The sequence below is a fragment of the Plutella xylostella genome, chromosome 12, assembly GCF_932276165.1.
Source record: "Plutella xylostella chromosome 12, ilPluXylo3.1, whole genome shotgun sequence".
In the NCBI taxonomy this organism is placed as follows: Eukaryota; Metazoa; Arthropoda; class Insecta; order Lepidoptera; family Plutellidae; genus Plutella; species Plutella xylostella.
Window position 1 is genome coordinate 11,590,445 of NC_063992.1, and position 19,333 is coordinate 11,609,777.

A 19,333-nucleotide genomic window follows, 5' to 3' on the forward strand; every position below is an offset into this window, starting at 1 on the left:
GGGACTTATTGAGAAATAATTTATACTTACTGCATTGCTTTAAATATGACAGATTGACCAATCTATCGGCAGGAAATGACAGGTTCTGTCCGATAAATAATAGCAATATGGAGTGGATGGAAGGAGCCCAGTGGAGTGACGTATCACCTGTTCCTTAGGCCTTGGTCTCCTATTTACGCCGTAGGTCGCGTCCAGCGTCACGCCGTAGGCCGCGTCACGATGCTCACTATAGAAATGTACTGATGCGGTCTCCCTCACACGCCGACGTTTGGCGCGTAGATGTATGAGCATCGCGACGCGGCCTACGGCGGTGACACTTGACGCGACCTACGGAGTAAATAGGAGACCCGCATTGCTATCACATAACTCTGAAAGACATTGAACTTTGAAAGAAAGCGCTGTCCAATGGCTATTGCTTTGGTGGTATCACATAACATTTGTGAATGGTAGAGTGAACGACTGGCTTTGCCAAACTGAAAGCCATTTGACCGTAAATACACTTGTGCAATATTTGTTTTCAGACATACCGTTGCGTTTTGTTCTCAAATTACATAATAGTTTAGATAGAAAAAAATCAGTCCAGAATAAATTATATTCATTAGATCCTTAAATAAAGATGATATCGAGCGATTATTTATCTTATAGATACTATAAGATAAATATTTATAATTTTTTTACGAAAATAATTTATTATTTTCAACATAATTATTTATAATGGTTAAACAAACCGCTTTGCTAAACGTCAATTACACCCAACATAAACAACTAAGTTTTCGTCAATTTTCGTGTTTTCTTTTATCTGAAGTGTTTTCCACGTGTTTTCCTCTTTGTTTGAAATATATACGAGTAGGTATATACTGCCGGAGCCGGATTTTATGCAAAAAGTAAGTAAAGTTTAGTTTGTACAACATATTTTCATTGTAGAATCATGCTACCTACTTTAATATCAAAATCACTTAAAATTACATTTACTAAATAACTTTCAATAGTGCTCCTTTGCCTACCCCGTTAAGGAGCAGAGGCGTAGATGTGACTGTTTATGTTAAGTAGGGTTATAAATACCTAAGGTATTTCATTAATATTTTTAAAATATGTTAGTGTCTGCCCTTTGATTAGTGCCTGCCATAAAGATGGTTTGAGACGAGCTAGCTCCGATTTTATGTGGTCCATTAAAAAATAAGTAATGTAACATTAATTTTTATTTTCAGCTGTCGGAAGGGGTTGGTTAGGCGGTACGTGCTCGGCTCGTGGAGCTGGAGGAGCGTCGGCTCAGCCAGACGGAACGTCGCATCGACGTTGAGGAGCGTCGGCTGGCTGTGGAAACGCAACAACTCGCCGTGGAGGAGCGACGACTCGCCTTTGAGCAGGAACTAGGAACACCAACATGATATAATATACTTACTGTGATTTTTATTATTTAATTGTAATATTGCTATAATATACTGTGATTTTTATGTAGATCCATGGTAAATTATTATAATGACTGTTTAGATAATAAATGCAACAAATTAATACATACTTAACTGTGATTTTTATGTATAGATCTAAGGTAAATTATTAAAATTGCCATGTTTAGGTAATAAATGCAACAAATGAATACATAATATTATAGGTACTTTTTTATGTGAGAGGCCTATATAGTTAGGATCACCTAACTATATAGGCCTAGTATCAACTAGGCCACAATTTTTTTCTGGTAAGTACATTCCATTACAGCAGCAAGAATCTAAAAAAACCAAAAAACAGATTTAATATGTTCCAGTGTTCTAAAATATTCTTAGTGAATTGGTGAATTTTAACAGTATACAGTTGGGCAAGGGTTGAAAGGGATAGCCAGAAAAAGACGAAATTAGTCTGTTTCGCGCCGATAAAATATAAATAACAATAATAAACAAACAAACACTCACGCCTTGTACTAATGTACTCCCTTGCGGGGTAGGCAGTAATATAATTCTATGAATACGGGGGTAAAACTTGCCTAACATATACGCACCTTTAAATCAGCTGCTTATTCGCACAACCTGCTAAATTGTAGTCGGATGAGCCTAATTTTTTTTCTGAACTCCTCGTCGGGTAGATTAAGTGGCTCACTGCGTGTCCTTAAAATTTTCGGTTTATTGCCAATTCCCTCTTCAGCCTTTCGTTTTCCACCAATGATATCAACAATATATGTGCCATCACAACACAGACACAATCCAAACACTTAGTACCTAAATATTGAAAAATATTTGTTGAAAAACTTTGAAAGAAGTTGGTCAAGAGCAACTTCCTTCAATGGCAGAAATCGAAGGAAATAATTCTTTCAAATCCATGGATATCAAAGACAGAATTGTTACGTGATACGATTAACTGTCAAAAACCGAAATTAGTTCATTCTTTTCAATGCTGGCTTTCCGTATTCTGGCTTTGCATTGACCATCATGTTACGTGATACGAAATTGACAGTTGAAAGCAAGGATTGCCTTCAAGTCAAAGACAGTGAAGTTATGTGATAGCCATGCGGGCCTTAATGTCCGCGCTGCCTCGACGGTCAGTGACTGCGGCGCTCTAGTAAAATAGCAGTATCAGCAAAATTAGAGAAGATTTAGTCCGTGGAAGGATTTCTTAGAACATGTTCCAGATTTCAGTCGCCTCACAGAAAGTTACAGTAGGTATACACAACAGTCTAATGTTTTTTTTTGAGATTTCGTGTTTAGTTCATGATCAGCATCAATTCAGTTGACCCAATCGCAATTCGTAAGGCAAAACAAATTTTAACGTATTTAAATAATATCTCACTGCAACATAACAGTGGTGTTCACTTTAAAAATATTAAATTCGTTTTTAAAATATGTTAACTTAACTCTCAAACCATTATTTTCCCGTTTATTTTATTACGATGTACGAGCACACAGTGTTGAGTTCCGCAGGAAGTATGAAAGGTTCCGGCCACTATTATACAAAAAAATAGTTTGTGGTGGTTGTGTATGAAATATGAGTCGCATTGGTTACAGTGTCGAGCACACACCGGGCTGGTGGCACCTACACTACACCCACAGTGCAGTGGCGGCCACGGAATTCGGGACTCTTTGTCGCGCAATGACGCGTGCTTGTCACGGTCACGTTGTTTTGTTAATATTTATTGAATTTCCTTTGTTTGCGCTTTTGGTGTAGAATACTAGACGGCAATTTTTGTATTCCCTCCCACACTTCACTGCCCACATGCACCGACGCACTCGCCCACCTACCTAGCGCCTAACTGCAGGCGACTATCTGTTCACGAAAAATATAATAGCGTTGGCTCATCAAGATTAGGTTTTGAAAATTATGCAACTATTTAAATTTAAGTAGCTATTATAACATTCAAACCCACTCCTTCACGAATGAGAGCGGAGACCTTATCTGTTACACCACCACGACTCCTTGTTGTGGTTATAATAATTATAATTATAACATGAAGACAAAGTGTAAATAATTAAATATCAAAGTGTCCTTAAAAATTGGTGCATCGAACTTGTGACCTGCTGCCTTCCGCACCACGGCAAGGTTTAAATACCATCCGTTTCACCATCGAGGCAAAATTCCATTAAAATTTACAAGAGCTCTAACTTTATAGATTCAAACAATGAAACCGGAAAAGCATGTCACAATAGCAACGAGTCTGTAGCGCGGGAGACAATGCTGCGGGAGCTTTGGCCTTTTGATTCTGCGGAGGCTGGCGTAGCCGTGTCGTAGCGAGATCGTAGCGAGATCGTAGCGAGTTCGTAGCGTTCGTAGCACCGCTGCGCGACATGGCGCCGCGAGTCCGGGCGGGCGGCAGTCAGCGAGCAGCCGCCGCCGCCGCCGTCGCGCCGCGCTCCCTACCCGCGGCATTTCCCGGCAAAAAGTTTCGTAGCAACAAGTTCATGACTAAGTCTCAACTCCGCGTCGGGCCCGCGCGTGCGTGTGCGTGTGTGCGTGTGAGTGTGTGCGTGTGATCATGAGTGACGCCATGAGTTACGTTTGTGTTCAGTTCTGGATGCTCGTCTTCGTCATACACGGTGAGTCGTATGCAAAGAACTTTATATAACTTCCCCAAGTTCGATAAGAATACTATTGTGACTTATTTAATTATGTAGGTACATGCCAATGTGGTCAATTGATTACAAGAATATCCTTATCACACCGTAGAATATTTGAGAATTAACAGGCTTACCTCGTTATCCCTTCATTGCCAATTAATTATTTAGCTGAGGTCTCACCTTTTCTTATTGTATCAATATTTCGTACAGACAATACCGTAGTTGATATTTTTTTTTCACTCCATCGGTTGTGTCAAATGTCATATTTGGATTATAAATTCTAATAATGGTTGATAATATAAGGAGGATACAAAATATTTAAGAAACTGGTAGTGTATTTAGTCTCTCTAAAACTGTACTTAATTAAAAACAATCAATTTGGAGCGGTCGCATCCACTAGTGCTTTTCCACGTGCGTATCTACAGGTGAACGCATCGCTCAGCATGGCATGGAAAGGCTATGCTCGGGCTTGCCCTGAAGGATTGCATCACATATACAGTCATTATTTACAAAGAAGTGGGTCGGTTATATTAGCTGAAAAACTAATGACCGTTGGGGTTAATTAGGTTTCCAGTGGAGAGTAGTGGAGACCACTAAAAGGCAAACATAGCGTGGGACGCGCTCCGGCCCGCTGGACCGGTGACCTTAGACAGGTGTTGTTTTGACGTAGAAAACCGAGTACAGAGTTTTATAGAGGCCTATGTCCACTCTTCAGCAATACTTAGACGATTACTAGCTGTTGATGATGATGATGAAAGAAATACAAATCATAATAGATAGGGGGCGGATTTTCATTCGGTTTGCGCATTATATTTAGGTGCCACTTTCAGTAATTTCCACAATGATTCTTAAAAACGTTTTTTGTCGTTTTCCGGAGTCTCGTTATTGTTATTATGATAATGATGATATTCGCCGCCGCCGCGCCGCGCTGAAAACGCCTTTTTAACCTAATCTCTGCGGAACACAGCTAATCTGCTTTTTGTTTTGCCGTTTTAATGTTTGCATACGATTACAAAAACACAACATTTAAAAAATTATTACAACATAAGCACTTCATTTAATGAACGTATGGCAATACATTTTCTCAGTGTGGGTTAGAAATGTAATTGGTATTCATGCAGTTTTTAAAATACGATACTGATGAGTCAATAATTACTACTATATAGATGACGTAACATGCACTATAAATAAGTACATATTCATTTATTCAGAAATAAATACTAATATGTAAGAGAAAGTAAAGCAAATGATATATTTTCGTTGAGACTGAATAAAATGAGTAGGTTTTATGAAGCAGATTTTTCCTTTGATAGATTATAAACTTCAGTTTTTTTAATTTACTTACTACTACGATGTGGATACAAATTCTATTGGATTTATTCAATCCAGCTGTTGCTTTACACCCACATACACATGTGTTCAGTCGCCTGTTTCATAACGACAGTAAACATGTTTTATTTTTCATTTCCTCCTGAACAAATCAGATCGAACTCTGAAGATTGCCAGTCGACTACTTCTACAGGGTTACTCCGACCACACGAATCAACGAACGCTACATCTAATACATGGGAATAGAGTCGATAATGGCGCGGCAAGGTGAGGCACTACTAGACAATACAGCGACACTTGAGTGATCTATAATCCACAATGCGGGACGCAGGCACAATCTGTCCATTTGTTGATGGAATATGCTGAGATACAAGCACCAGAGCAGCAGTTACTTGCTTGAAATTATGTACGTATTATGTCTGGTCCAATTACTGTCTCATGTCTTAAAAACTTAGAGCCTTACCACAAAAACTTAGACAGTATTTAACAGGTGTTTAGCGCTGTCAAACGCCAACAAAATCTGTCAAATTTCGTTTTAAACACTAGTTAAACAGTGTTTAAAGTTTTTTGTGGTAGCACAGTTAATATTTTGTCAGTTGATAATGAAGGAAACATTTTCATTTTGAGTTAAATTTGCACATAATACAGCAATAAAACATAAACAATGTCTTTAATTCAAAACCTTACGGTGTAACATAAAAAGAAAATGCAGTAATTTTTATGTGAAAGTTTTTATTTCGTATCGTTTTGTAGATCCCGGGAGTCAATAAAACTTTTTATTGTTTCATTCCAACCAAAAAGGAATACGATGTAAGGTTAACGTCGCAGTTATATTACTAACAAAGTACCCAACAACATAATATAGGTATTATTCAACAAAGAGTTATTACGTAATAAGCAAATTTAACAATATCTTATGGTGTCCACATCATCAATATAAAAATCATGTACGTATTATACGCAGAACTAGCGCCGCCAGAGGATAAAAAATCATAACTTCCGTTTGAAATCGTTTTTCCAAAAACTGCTAAGGCTATCCCCCTCGTCATCCTAATTCGTTTTTTTTAACTACCTGGAGATTTGAATCCTTTGACTATAATTAAAATTGTAAGAATCAAGTAGAAATAAGTATGTTGAATGAAAAAGCATTAAATATCCAAAAATAGATTGAAATAAGATATAAAATAGTAAGCATTTATGGAAATCTGTTGCTGAAAACAGTTAAAATCTGTGCTACATAATAATGAGCACGAATTTCCATAAGCTCATTGGTAAATAGTCGTACCATGAAACAGTTCAAAGCCGCGCGCGCGGAGCGACCAACTATGTAATTTGAAAAACAGTTTATTATAATCTGCTTGCTGTTCAGAGGAAACTCGTCAGAGGCTAATGCGAAACAGTTCCTTTGAATAAATAAACAGCTTTGGCTATTTTGCAAAGGTAACGGACTAAACCCTGATTAATCTACTTCAGTCTGCGCGCCGCGGCGTGAATCAAGTGAGGTCTGCTTGTGGACTGCAGGTGTCCGGGAACGCTTCAATTCATTTAGGTCACCCAAACAGATAAATATTCATGCTGTTCTGTATCGCTTTCTGCAATACTCAGTCAGTGATTAATGGAGCCTAACATATCTCACCAATTAAAAAAAAAAATGTCTTTCTATGCGTATTGCGAGATAAAATCACGAGTACTTTACTAGTGCATTGTTATCGGGACACCTTTATAAACTTTATCGACAAAATGTGGGTCGAGGCGAGGAGTATACAATACAGCCACCGGTCGAGGGGCGAGGGGTATCATTACGGGGGGAACAAACTGCCCTGTATTTCACTGTAAGTATTGGCAAGGTGTATAAGGAAGCGAGGGTAATGGTAACCTATCGCTGCTCAGCACAATCTCCGAAGTAGACTGTGTTCCCCGGAGGGCACGTATGAGTCCATATTCATAGTCCTTTCCTTTCCCAGTGTAGTGTGTACTTTTTTTAACGTCTAACATTCTGGGGTGACTGGTCAATCCTTTCATCATGATGCAAAGGATAATCTACATATACATCTAGTGTTACTATTAATCTATCTAAAAAAATATGTGAGGACATCGCGCTCCTACCTGTTACCCCAGAAACCTCGCGGTGACACTGGAATATACACACTTATTCCACTGAACTGATATTCAAAAAAATTCACCCTTAGTATATTCTATACTAAAATATTACTTGAGTTTAATAAAAATGATGTGTTTTTATATCCCAGAATATTATACATTTTACAGCAGTTTTGATGTTAAAATGCGAGTAAATAATATTAAGTTGCAATGAAGTACACATACCTACATTCAGTTGCACGAGAAGAAATAATGAATTCCGTTATATTTCACAATGATAGAGTTACAGCTTTTCTGTATTTAATTATAACAACCTTCGTATTCGAGCTACACGTCGTTATTCAGGCGGTTATTCATATTAAATAATTTAACAGCAACGTGAAGCAAATGGAATCAATATAACATTAAAATACCAATATATTTATCACACAATGACACGACATACACTAACACCCAGTTCACTGATATTTTACGTATTCAAAATACAGCTATTCATTTGATAGTGAGCAGCTGGGTCCAGCGACCCTCAGAGCCGTCCACAGGAGAGGAAATCAAGACGAGCTGACGTCTCCGCACTCAACCACTCGGCGGTAACATCGCCATGTGGAATTGTGGATTCCACCTTCATAGCATAAAGAAATGCGTAGCACAACGACATTATCGTAGCGATTTCTTTGCCAGTGGATACGGTCTCTAAAAGGGTTTTAGTTATACTTACGCATCTTATGCAAGAGATGCTGGTTTGAATCCCGGCGCTGACATGTACCAATGAGTTCTTTGAATTTAAGTACGTACAATGCATACCATCGCTTGTAAGTGAAGGAAAATATCGTGAGGAAACCTGCACACCTAAATTCTACATGTGTATCCTACGTGCATTGTACTCATTGAAAAACGGCTAAACAACCTATCACGCGAGTACAAATTTAATGTACAGCGAAAAGCGGGTGGCTCGTTTGAGAGTCACCTCTAACTTCCCGTTTGGCGATTACAATCATGAGCATAATATATGTATGCATGTTATACTGAGGTATATTATGACATGTTCCCCATATTCAATCCCCTTCATGCGATGTCTAAGTTATTTATACGTTTAGCTTTAATGTAATCCGTCAGAGTACCAACATCTTGTGTTAACTGAAGGCTTCATTAAGCCGGTGACCGTCGACTCTTGATCTTAAATTCTGTATTTGTTGCCCAGACAGTCTGTGCTTATCCCATCTACTTAATAATACAGGAATAAATTTAACCTGTATACCTACTTAATAGTGAAATAAATTATTAGGTACTTTATATCGTTGGTAAGCGTAATTACAGACTAAAGATTTGTATAATACTTACATGACCGACTCCCCCTTATAAAAGGCCCAGAGTTTTATAGATAGATAGTTTTATAAATGATTATTATTATTATTATTATATATGTATTTTTTTGTTCTCCCTCTGTTGAGGTTGAGGGGTACGTTTAATATCCAGATCACGCGGGCCTTAGCCAAACGTAACCGGATCGGTGATGCAGGATGATGAGGTCAGGAATTTCCTTGTGATGCGGCAGGTGTTCAAGATTGTGGCTTTTTGTAGAAGGTGGATTGTGTAGAGTGGAATTTTCAATATTTCTAGGCTATTTTTAAGGGTTTTAGGTATGATTCCTGTTGAAGACAAGACTATGGGGACTATATGGACTGCATGTACTTTCCATTGAGTTTTGACTTCTATTGCAAGTTCTTTATTATAGTCATACAAAATAAAAATTAAATAAATAATGGCGCCCTTACAGGGTGTCACATTTGTAACTACTCGTAATGAACTCATTACCACCTAATTCCACAATGTGACTTGCAATAAATGAATTTGAATTTGAATTTGATGTTAATAGAAAAAGCCAAGACACAGATTAGATCAGTCCCTCTTTTTTCGTAAGGGCAGTGTAAACTGTTTCATTAGTGCATTCTTTGTGAATACGAATCATTTCCTCTGGTATGACATAGTGTGATCATGAAGATAGTTAGAATTTCCAACAAAATTTTGCATAACTATCTACCTACCTGTTATAATTGTTCGCTAAGTCAGTCAGAAATGTTTCTACAAATTTTTGTACTTAACCACAAGGTTTGTTAAATTTTAATCTGCAAAATTTTATGCTCTAAGGCAGAAACTGAGTACATTATTCTTGCTTTCCTGAAAAAATATACTAGTTAAAGTAAAACCCGTTTGCAGTGAAGTTGGCCCGCGGCCAGCGCGTATTTTAAATGTCTGAACTTTATCTATTTTCGGACTTTTTTCTGCAGTCGGGGCATTGCTGCTCTGTTTTTATTGCTATCACAGGCAAATAAATAAGTTATCGATGAACGAATAAAATATATTTTTAAAATACAATTATTTTTGGAAATAACTCTAACAGCAGTAGCTCCTAGATGCTATTGAAATAGAAATGTAGTTTCATAAAATAAATACGTAAATTATATAATCATGATTGAAATATTACTACATACCTAGTGGTGATTTTTGTTTAAATACTGATAGTGATCCCTAATATATTCATGCCAAACTGTCTAAAGTATATACCTACCGATTCATTCATTTGTGACGCTTCTCGGAGAGGCTTCAGTCCTGGCCAGAGTGCTGCAGTGGACATTCAGCATATTTATTCAACTCGATATACTTACGAGAAATAAAATTATGGCAAAGCTCAAAGGAAAAACCTTGTTCTAAAATATGCCATAATTTACTAAAAACTAAAAAAGTCAGAATTTCTTTAAACGATTGCTAGAAATAGATTATTTAAATATTCATTTACTATGCTTTCTGAGCGGCCTACAGACACACATTATACATAATTGAAATTCAAAGCTTTAGCCACGCCGCCGCCGCCGTCTATAAACTTCGTAGCCGTAGCTCTTAATTCTATGAACGTAAGGCTGCAGCTTAGTAACAGAAAGGAAATTTAAAAATAAATCTCAAACTGTCAGAGAACTGGGGTGCCTAATTCAGGAATGGAAAATTAGTTTCATGTGATAGGTCTTTTGTGCCGTCGCTGCAGTGCTGGTACGTAGCACGTATTCCTGCTCGGGGACTGAATTCCCATTGCAACAGTTGTGACGGTTCCGTTTCTTAGAATAAGGCTGCAGCTTGGCTTGGCACGCTTCCCGCCGCGTGCCCCGTCGTTCCTTATTGCATTACGTCGGCAAAGAAGCTATTTTAACAATAAGTGTCCGAATGAATACATTCATTTTATCTAGCAGCGGCAGCGTGGGCGGGCGGCGGCGGTGGAGGGCGGGCGGCGTGCAGGAGCCGGTGAAAGGTCCGCTCTAGTATGTTTAAATTGGCTGCAGCTGCTCCGAGCAATACCCCGATAATGCCAGCTCCGACTTTTATTTCTTCATTAGCCAGGTAGCAGCGATTGCTTAGTTCACTTCACTTTATTCACTTAGGTACTATTTATAAAAAGCAAAAAAAGGTTTATCTGCCTTCATTCAAATAAGATATTTATAAATAAGATTGTTTAAGTAATTAAATAAAAATCAAAAGCAATGTTATGGCGCGACTGATTTGTGATATGTATCAAGGTATACATCTTGAAAAAAATCAACAACCACTTCAAAGGCTGGATGGAACGGTGTCGCAAGCATCGCCTAGTCAGTGATTTGCAAAAAACCTCACGGAATCGGTGAAATAGGATAGAAATAAAAATTATTCAAGGCAAAGCTTTAAAATGGATGTGAAAATCGTTGAAAACTAATAGCTTTTTTCAATATTTTATATTCTATATTCAAGCAATAATAAAGCAATACTTTGAAATCCTCCTGCATGCCACACATAGGCGTACACAAACGAACAGTTTCGAGAAAGCTATTTATCAATTTTATAGTTTGGGGGAGAGGTGGGGAGTTCCGCAGTTCTGTAGAACTGAGGCGGGACAAACATGATCTCTATATGTATGTACATAATATTTATAATACTAGCAATAATATTCTCACACCTCTAGAATGGTTAACCTGCTATAAAGTGAGGTCAATGAATACACAGTAGGTGAGGTTCGTATGCATATTGGATAGTCTATTCAACCATATTATTATCAAAGCCAACGATAGATCCATTTCTCAAATGCATATCTCTGTGACACTGTCTCAAATACGATTTATGTCGATGAAGCAAAGTTTCCACTAGTGCAGGAACCTTGCAGGCAATTCAAATAGAATAACTAGTTGAGATTAGCTCCCATATAACAAAATATAATTATAAAAGTGCAATAAGTATGGATAGATGATGTAATACTTAATAGTAATAATATGTGTCGACATCTCACCCACGGCCCTCCGACCCTCTAAGCAGAGCCTGGGTATCAGATCGCTGATATATATTAATACCTACAGATACTTAGATAGAGACAAAGACCCGAGTAGGTACAAATATCTGTCTTTAAACAAAATATTTGCCCCGCCCGGGAATCGAACCTGGGACCTTCGGCATAGCAGTAAGGGTCTCTATCTCTAACCACTACACCACATGATCATCAATCTCACATTTTTGTTAGTCTGTCTTGACATCAGCGCCTGGACACTCGCCCCTTTTCTTCACCAGGAACTGGTTCCAGTGACTGCGCCAGTGCGAGCCGGCGGTGGCGGCGTCACGCGTCGCGGATAACTCAGGAGTGAGCGGACTCGGACGCTCGTAAAACAAATAAAATGAGAATCGTGTCGGAGCGCCAACTACATATTTGATTATGGGACGTTAAGCTCTACATGGACTTGAAACAGAGATAAAAATATTTCAGACAGTTTTAATGGATTTTCAGATAATCTAACTGCTCTTTGTTTACAGTAGTCGTAATTGCAATCCAGTCGACCAAAAATACACATATATACGTAGGTACTAAAGGCAATTAGTTTGATAAAACCAAGGTTGTTTTTCATAGGTGACTTTCATGTTGCTGACTAAATCTAGGTATAAGTTCCATAACTTTTGCGTTTGGTAACAATAAGTAGTGCTTGTTCGTAATGGCAAGTTCAGGCGCGCATTAAACTTCAATCACCACGCTTTATTACAGGCTTTGTATAATGTATGGGCATTATAGCGTTGTTTTATTTCTTTTGCTTTTTCACCAAGCATTAGCCTATACTTACGGTGTGAAATAAACAGCTAGTCGGTCCTAAAAACGGAATTTCGCCGTAAGTGCAGCACATTACTGAGGCAGCGATGCGGAAACTGTAAAATATAATTCCTCTTAACCACCTACTTAACAGGAATTTGTGAAAATGTCGTCGTGCATTGTAATAGCGGAGCTGCATAAATAGCGTTGTAGCATTCAAATGGGATCCTCATAAATCGGGTCAGAATTAGCATAGCACCTTCCTGGACTCGCGGCAAAAACTGAAGCTTCTGGCATTAAATGACAGACATTCCGGCGCGCGCTGTAATGCCGTAATAATGCACCGGCGACTGAGGAGCGTGTAGCGAGCACCAGTTGTACAGATATACACATACAGTGGTGCGAAGACACAGCCGCGGCGCGGGCAGTGGCGGAGCTGAAAGAAACTTGTTACCTTAATAGGATATGCAGAAATTTAATATAACTTATATACACTTACACAAAGTATTATATCCTCATATTAAAATGTGATATCAGTCCGAACAGTCATGTTGGCTAACATGGTCAAAATATAGGTGTAAAGTAAAAAAAAACCATCGATTAAACATTCTCACGCACCGTTAAACGTTTTGCAGATTATTTTTACCAACCATTCTGAGCAGTCACGATTCACGATACTATTTTACGAATTAAAGCATGCAACGTAATATTTTTCTGACTATAAATTATTCTCTGTGAATAAAGAGTAGGGAAATAGTTGGCAATTAACAGTAGCTTTTAATTAGTAGTTATCACCCCATTAGCAATATTAGTCGCTCGGTTGGAGCCCCGCCGGCAGCAGCAACGTATGGAAATAGACATGCAATAGCGCTGAGTACATTTGTTTATGATAACGGCGGTAGTTGGGTCGTAACGGCGGCGGCGGCGGCGGCGGCGGTGGAGGCTCCACGACCGGAAATGTTCCCTCCGGGAGCCTCCTGGAGGAAACAGCCTCCTCGGCCCGATTCTAATGAATTCCGCGCCATCACTCAGAATCAAAGAACTCGAGTCGAGGTAGGAGAACACAAAATACCGAGATGTTATATATGAAATTTCTCCTTAATTAAGAACGACGTTGATTGGAAATTAATTATGCTTTTTAATTACATTCTTTTTCTTGGTTCGTTTTTTATTGAAATTGAAAGCCTCATAGATGCCGTAATAAGCACTGTTGCAAAGCTGGAAAGGTGCCGACTAATTTAATTAAAACTTAATGACTATAAGATTTTTAAGAACCAATTAACTTTCATGCCAATGATTTTGCTAAAGGTTCTTTGAATAATATCTATTGTATAACATTTAAATATAGAATGTAAATTTAAATATAAATTTTATTTAGGGTTTGCATAAGTCGTATCAGTAGCTAAATTGTTTATTCAGAATTATAATTGGGTAATGTGACCCTGTCCTATAGAAATACGATCGAATTAAAAAGCAATACTTACGTTTGAATATAAAAAATAAGAATTCATTGTATTATTTATACACAACAAAGCCGACCCTAAATAAGGATAAGGCCAGGAAGAAGAAGAAGATTGTATTATTTATGAAAGTTTAGTTTCTTACGAAATAGTAATTTTATAATGACTGAAATAACTCAATGTATGGTAGATTGGTAGCGATGCCATCTGAAAATAATCACGCCACAGTACAGAACTATATAGTAGCGGCGCTACAATTACCTCATACTCACGCCGCCGCACGCGACCGTATTTACTCACGCAACTACCCGCCCCGAGCACTGTGACTGTGCCACGAATTATAATACGGTTCATTACGAGCCAACTCGACCGCTAAACTGTACAATATTGTGCTTTATTGAAATATTGCGACGTAAACCTCCACTTCGTACGTTACAGCTAAATAATTGTTGCGTTTGCTCGTAGTTCATACATGTGGAATGTGGCAATTTACGCCTAGTTCCACGAATGAACTAACTAATGTCGACTTTAAAGTATTTCTGTCACTTTCAGTCCTTATATACTGTCAAGCCGTAATAGAATAAAATTAAATAAGGTTAGTTTAAAGTTCATTATGCAACTGGGCATTAGTGTTGCCTAAAAACTTGTAATTGGCTAGTAGCTGTTTTCCTGATATGTTCATATTGTGTTATAGCTGTAAGTTCTCCAAATATTATAAAATAAAATTCTATCTTAAAGAGCAATACTGTCGATTGACTAAGTATATCAATCGATAAATTGAGTGTTTTTTTTTTAAATTCTATAGGTAGGCTTTTGCTAAACAAGCAATATTGGCCTATTCGGGCGGCAACTAGCATTCTTACGAGTATATAAGAGGGCAAAATTCCATCTTACAAGTAAGTCTTGGATAAATTAATGTACCTACTTATAAAATGTAGATAAATTATATGTCTCTAAGAGCTAGATGAATTTTCAGCGGAAGGCTATTAAAACATAAAGGTTTACGTAATATTGACGACCGAATGGCGTAGTGGTTAGTGACCCTGACTACTGAGCCGAAGGTCCCGGGTTTGATTCCCGGCTGGGGCAGATATTTGTTTAAAGACAGATATTTGTACTCGGGTCTTGGGTGTTGATATTTATATTTAGTATCTATCTATCTATGTATTTGTGTAGATATATCAGCTGTCCGACACCCATAACACAGGTTCTGCCTAGCTTGGGGTCGGATGGCCGTGTGTGAGATGTCCCCACATATTTATTTTTATTTATATTTATATTAGTTCTCAGAAGAATGTTTCAGTTTATTCAGACAAATGAAAATATCTAGCATTATTTCCTTGACTAGACTAGAACATAACGCAGTCTCACAAAATAATCACGGACGCATCCCACGCACACACTATAACTCTACCCTCTGTGTGTGTATGTGTGTGTGAAATGACCAAATAAGAATAGGCGATAAACCATCCCCCCCATTGAGGTGACGGGGCTGGGGGGTACACTCCGGACTCCATCACCGGCCTAATGCTTATTAACTGCGAGTCATTACTCCCGTGTTATTGGCGCAGTTTATAGCGTTGTCTAAGTAGAATTGCTAATTTACGGCGAGCCGACTGCCGACTACTGAAACGCCCGTGGAGCGTTTTGTTAGCTAAGATGGAGTATTAAGTTCCTTGGCTAAGATTGAGGACAACCACAGCCGCGCGGGTAGACTTGGAAGAAGACGAATTCGGTCATACTAGTCTCTTTACTGCTTCCAATGTGTGTTTGTAAGAATAATTATAAGCTAGTACGTGGTCTAAAACGAACAATAAGCTGATTATAAATCATCGTTGATTGCGTACTTACGAGTAATGAACCGAAAGCTCAAGTCTGCTAAATATAAGAGTTGAAAATGCATGTCGATTGAATATAAACAGCACGAAATGACACAGTTGGATGTCCCTAACTGAGGTAAAAAAATGTGGATTGCAACTGTGACAAATAGATAGTGCTGTTTACATCCGATTTTCACTAGGGCAGAGATACACAATATTTGATAAATAATTTTTCAATTAGCTTATTGTGCTTCAGAGGTAAACACCTCTGAAGCACAATAAGCTAATTGAATTGTGGGACATTGAAATACAGTACGTTTGAGGCAGTAAGTATGTTTCTTTGAAAAAGTTGCTCAACTTGACCATGCAGTTTAACTAAATATTTTATAAACTTATAAGGCACATGTGATGAACACCCTGTATAGCGGACTGCTCCCGGGCGAGCTGCGTGCGGCGTCGCGCTGACAATCTGTTTTGAATACGCTTGTTGTGCTCCATTACTGTCATGTTCTAATCACACAAGATATACGACTACAGAATTACTGCTCTGACATCATTTGCCTGGAATGCAATTAACGGTTAGACCTCATCACAAATAATAATATAGGTATAACGATATTTACTCAAGTATTTATATATTAGAAAATTATTAGTTCGATGAAACGAAATAGGCTTTTGCACTATGCCAAACATTATAACGCCATCTCCCAAAATAGATCAACAAAAGCATACTTAAAGGGTTCAACATCAGAAAGGTTCAGAAATCAGAGTAAATACGAGTATCTTGTTATTTCGCGATCAGTGAGACTGTAACTTTCAATCTGCGGTCGCTGGCGGGCGACGCGCCACTCGAATCTATCATTAAAACTTTACTTCAATGGAGATTAAAACATTCCATTATGTTAACTGAATTAATTGGGCAAGTTTCGGGGTCTCGATCACTCGAGGAGGCCGCGGCCGGGACGAGCTTCATTATTTATTTGCTACGTCCGTACAGAAGGATTCACTAATTAGCTCCTCGGCACACTAACTGACACATGTGTAGCGCCACCCACTCGCAAGGTGATATATAATTACTTTACAGTGTACTCTGTATGTATATACCTATTGTATGTGTCCTACAGAATCGCTTTGTTGTACACGAAAATGTGTCGCTCGACCTCTCCCATTAGGCAGATGACTCCCGAGTTAGCTTCGTCTCTTTATTGGGTAACTACAGGTTTCTAATTTTTGTCTCTTGCTCTAATCTGATTTCGGACACACAGATCGTTAGTTACACTCGATGTTTCTCATCCGATATGTTATTGATTCGAATCCACACTCAGCGGGATGCTTGCGGTGTCCTCTTACACATCTGTCTAAGCATGGTGTGCGTAAACTTACAGTATTAATCCCAGATATCATGTAATATCATGAACCTTGCAGTGATCCAAGACGTCGGCAGTTTACGGCGCGAGGAGCCCGCAGTAACATACATTACAGCTCAACTCCCGGGAGATATGGCTCTCCGTTGCTACTTCAACGCGAAAACTCACAAGTTTTAGCTACTTCTGTTGAGAAAAGGACTGACTTTTAGAGTCCAAGTTAGAATAGGTTCATAATTCAACATAACACATATCACGTTTGTTTGCTTAATGTTTACCAAACTTAAGTGCTTAGTAGTCGATATAAGTTTATTGGGGAATGCCAAGAGGAAATTTACACTCTTTCAGAGAGGCATATGTCCTTCCGTAGATTTTTTTTCTCAATGATAGATTCATTACAATCGATGAAAAAAATTACTACTGAAATGATTCTGGAGGGTAGCCAATGTCTTTATATAAACCACTTTCTGAAAGTGCCAAGTCGCGCCGCGCTGGGACGGGGTGCTATTCTGACAATTCACGACGATTGCATGCCATGATACCTGCAGACGGCAACACATGCAAAATTAGTAATTCCTCTATATACTTCTAGAATCCTATTCCTCGGCAATGGTTTCTTTTTGGAATCCCAGTCAAGTGATTCCTCATTCTACCTTCTCGCCGCACTCCTTAATGGTGTGACTTTCTCAATTTAAATCTTATTCTGTAGCAAGTTTCTATCTGCAATGAAAATCGCAGTCAAAGACGCTTACAAATCGCCGTACCATTCAGGAAAGTTCTGTCACTACGAATAGCAGGCAGTAAAGATGGATTGGCCCCGAGTGCGGGATCAAGTTGAAACTCCGACTATTAAATTTGTCTCCGGCCTGTGGGACCGCCACCGCACCGCCCTACATACTCAACATAGTAGACACAAGTCTAACATAGTAATAAAAACTTCTCGACTAAACGCCGCATAGTTTGGTAGGAGTTCATCTAAATTCATTTGCTGACGGCGCGCTGAGACGAGGTTGATTGCTGGTTCGATCAACTTTGTGTGAAGTATGTTCAGCGGTGGCGGAGCTCTGGAGGCACTAAAATATCCAGCCGATCGATATATGGTTATGTAAGGCGGCGCTGTGACTGCATCACTTATAGCATCAACTTAATCAACATTTCAGTCAACACTTCAACTGCTCGAGTGCCGCAATAAATATCTGCCTCAACTATTAGTTCAGGCAGTAACCCTCTCTAACCCTCGCGGCCCCGTGCCCACTCTCCGTCCATTTAACAAGACAATTGTTTTCTGTCTGCGGTCATCATGTCATTTGTAAATTTTACTGTTACATAGATTGTGTACATTATTTTGAACAAAAACAGAAAATGGTTGAATGTAATGTTTGTTTTATGTAACGGAGCGGGCATCCCACATCAGCTTGACAGTATATTGCTAGTCATTTTTGGAGGGATTATCGCTGTACACTTGGTTAAAATCCGCCAAATTGTTAAAAAAATACCAACTTTTTTTACAAGTTCAGATACTGGAGCGTACAGCTGAATAATTAATAGGAATGAAAATGAAAGTGTAATTTGTCATTTATTAAAAAAGTTACGCGGAACTTTATAATAACAGCGTTACGTTTATAATTACACCTACTGTTCAACTTTCTAGTTTAATTGATTCGAAAATTGACCTTTCCGTATTTTTTGGGTATAAAAAAATCTACAGTACAGTGAGTAGAGGAGGGGGTGACATTAATGAAGTCGTCACCTCAATAAATAGGACAAATTGAGAATAATATGTTTGTTTATTATCGATACGAACCAAAGTAGGGCGGGCGTTCTAAAAACACAAACACAGCCGGTAACAGTCCACCTGCAAGACTGGACGTTTGTCATAATGTATACGCGTGTCAGGCGGGTGGGAGATAAAGTTATTTATACACACGACATAAACAGCATGCGTATATCGGTTGAGTATAAAACTTGTGTTGTACGAACTGTGGAGTGTGACCCCTCGAGCTGGAGAGGGTCCGGACACTCCGGGACCGGAGGAGCCGCCGGACCTCACTCGAGGTCTCCACACGCTGCTATACACACTCCTTCACAACCACTCTGTGACTCATAAGTACTTGTTTTTAACAAAATCGCT

At 38.6% G+C, this 19,333-nt stretch overlaps 1 protein-coding gene and 1 long non-coding RNA gene across 2 annotated transcripts in view; both read left to right on the forward strand.

Moving 5' to 3' along the window:
* The first annotated feature begins 266 nt into the window (after positions 1–266).
* Positions 267–1,518, forward strand: LOC119694150. Its single transcript, XR_007266858.1, has 2 exons — positions 267–884; positions 1,209–1,518. It is a non-coding gene; the product is annotated as an uncharacterized LOC119694150 (long non-coding RNA).
* Positions 1,519–3,814: 2,296 nt separating this feature from the next.
* Positions 3,815–19,333, forward strand: part of LOC105393456 — a 79,517-nt gene continuing 63,998 nt past the window's right edge. The window contains exon 1 of the mRNA XM_048624495.1: positions 3,815–4,019. Coding sequence (XP_048480452.1) covers positions 3,959–4,019 — 61 coding nt within the window. The 5' untranslated portion in view covers positions 3,815–3,958. The remainder of the gene's footprint in view (positions 4,020–19,333) is intronic.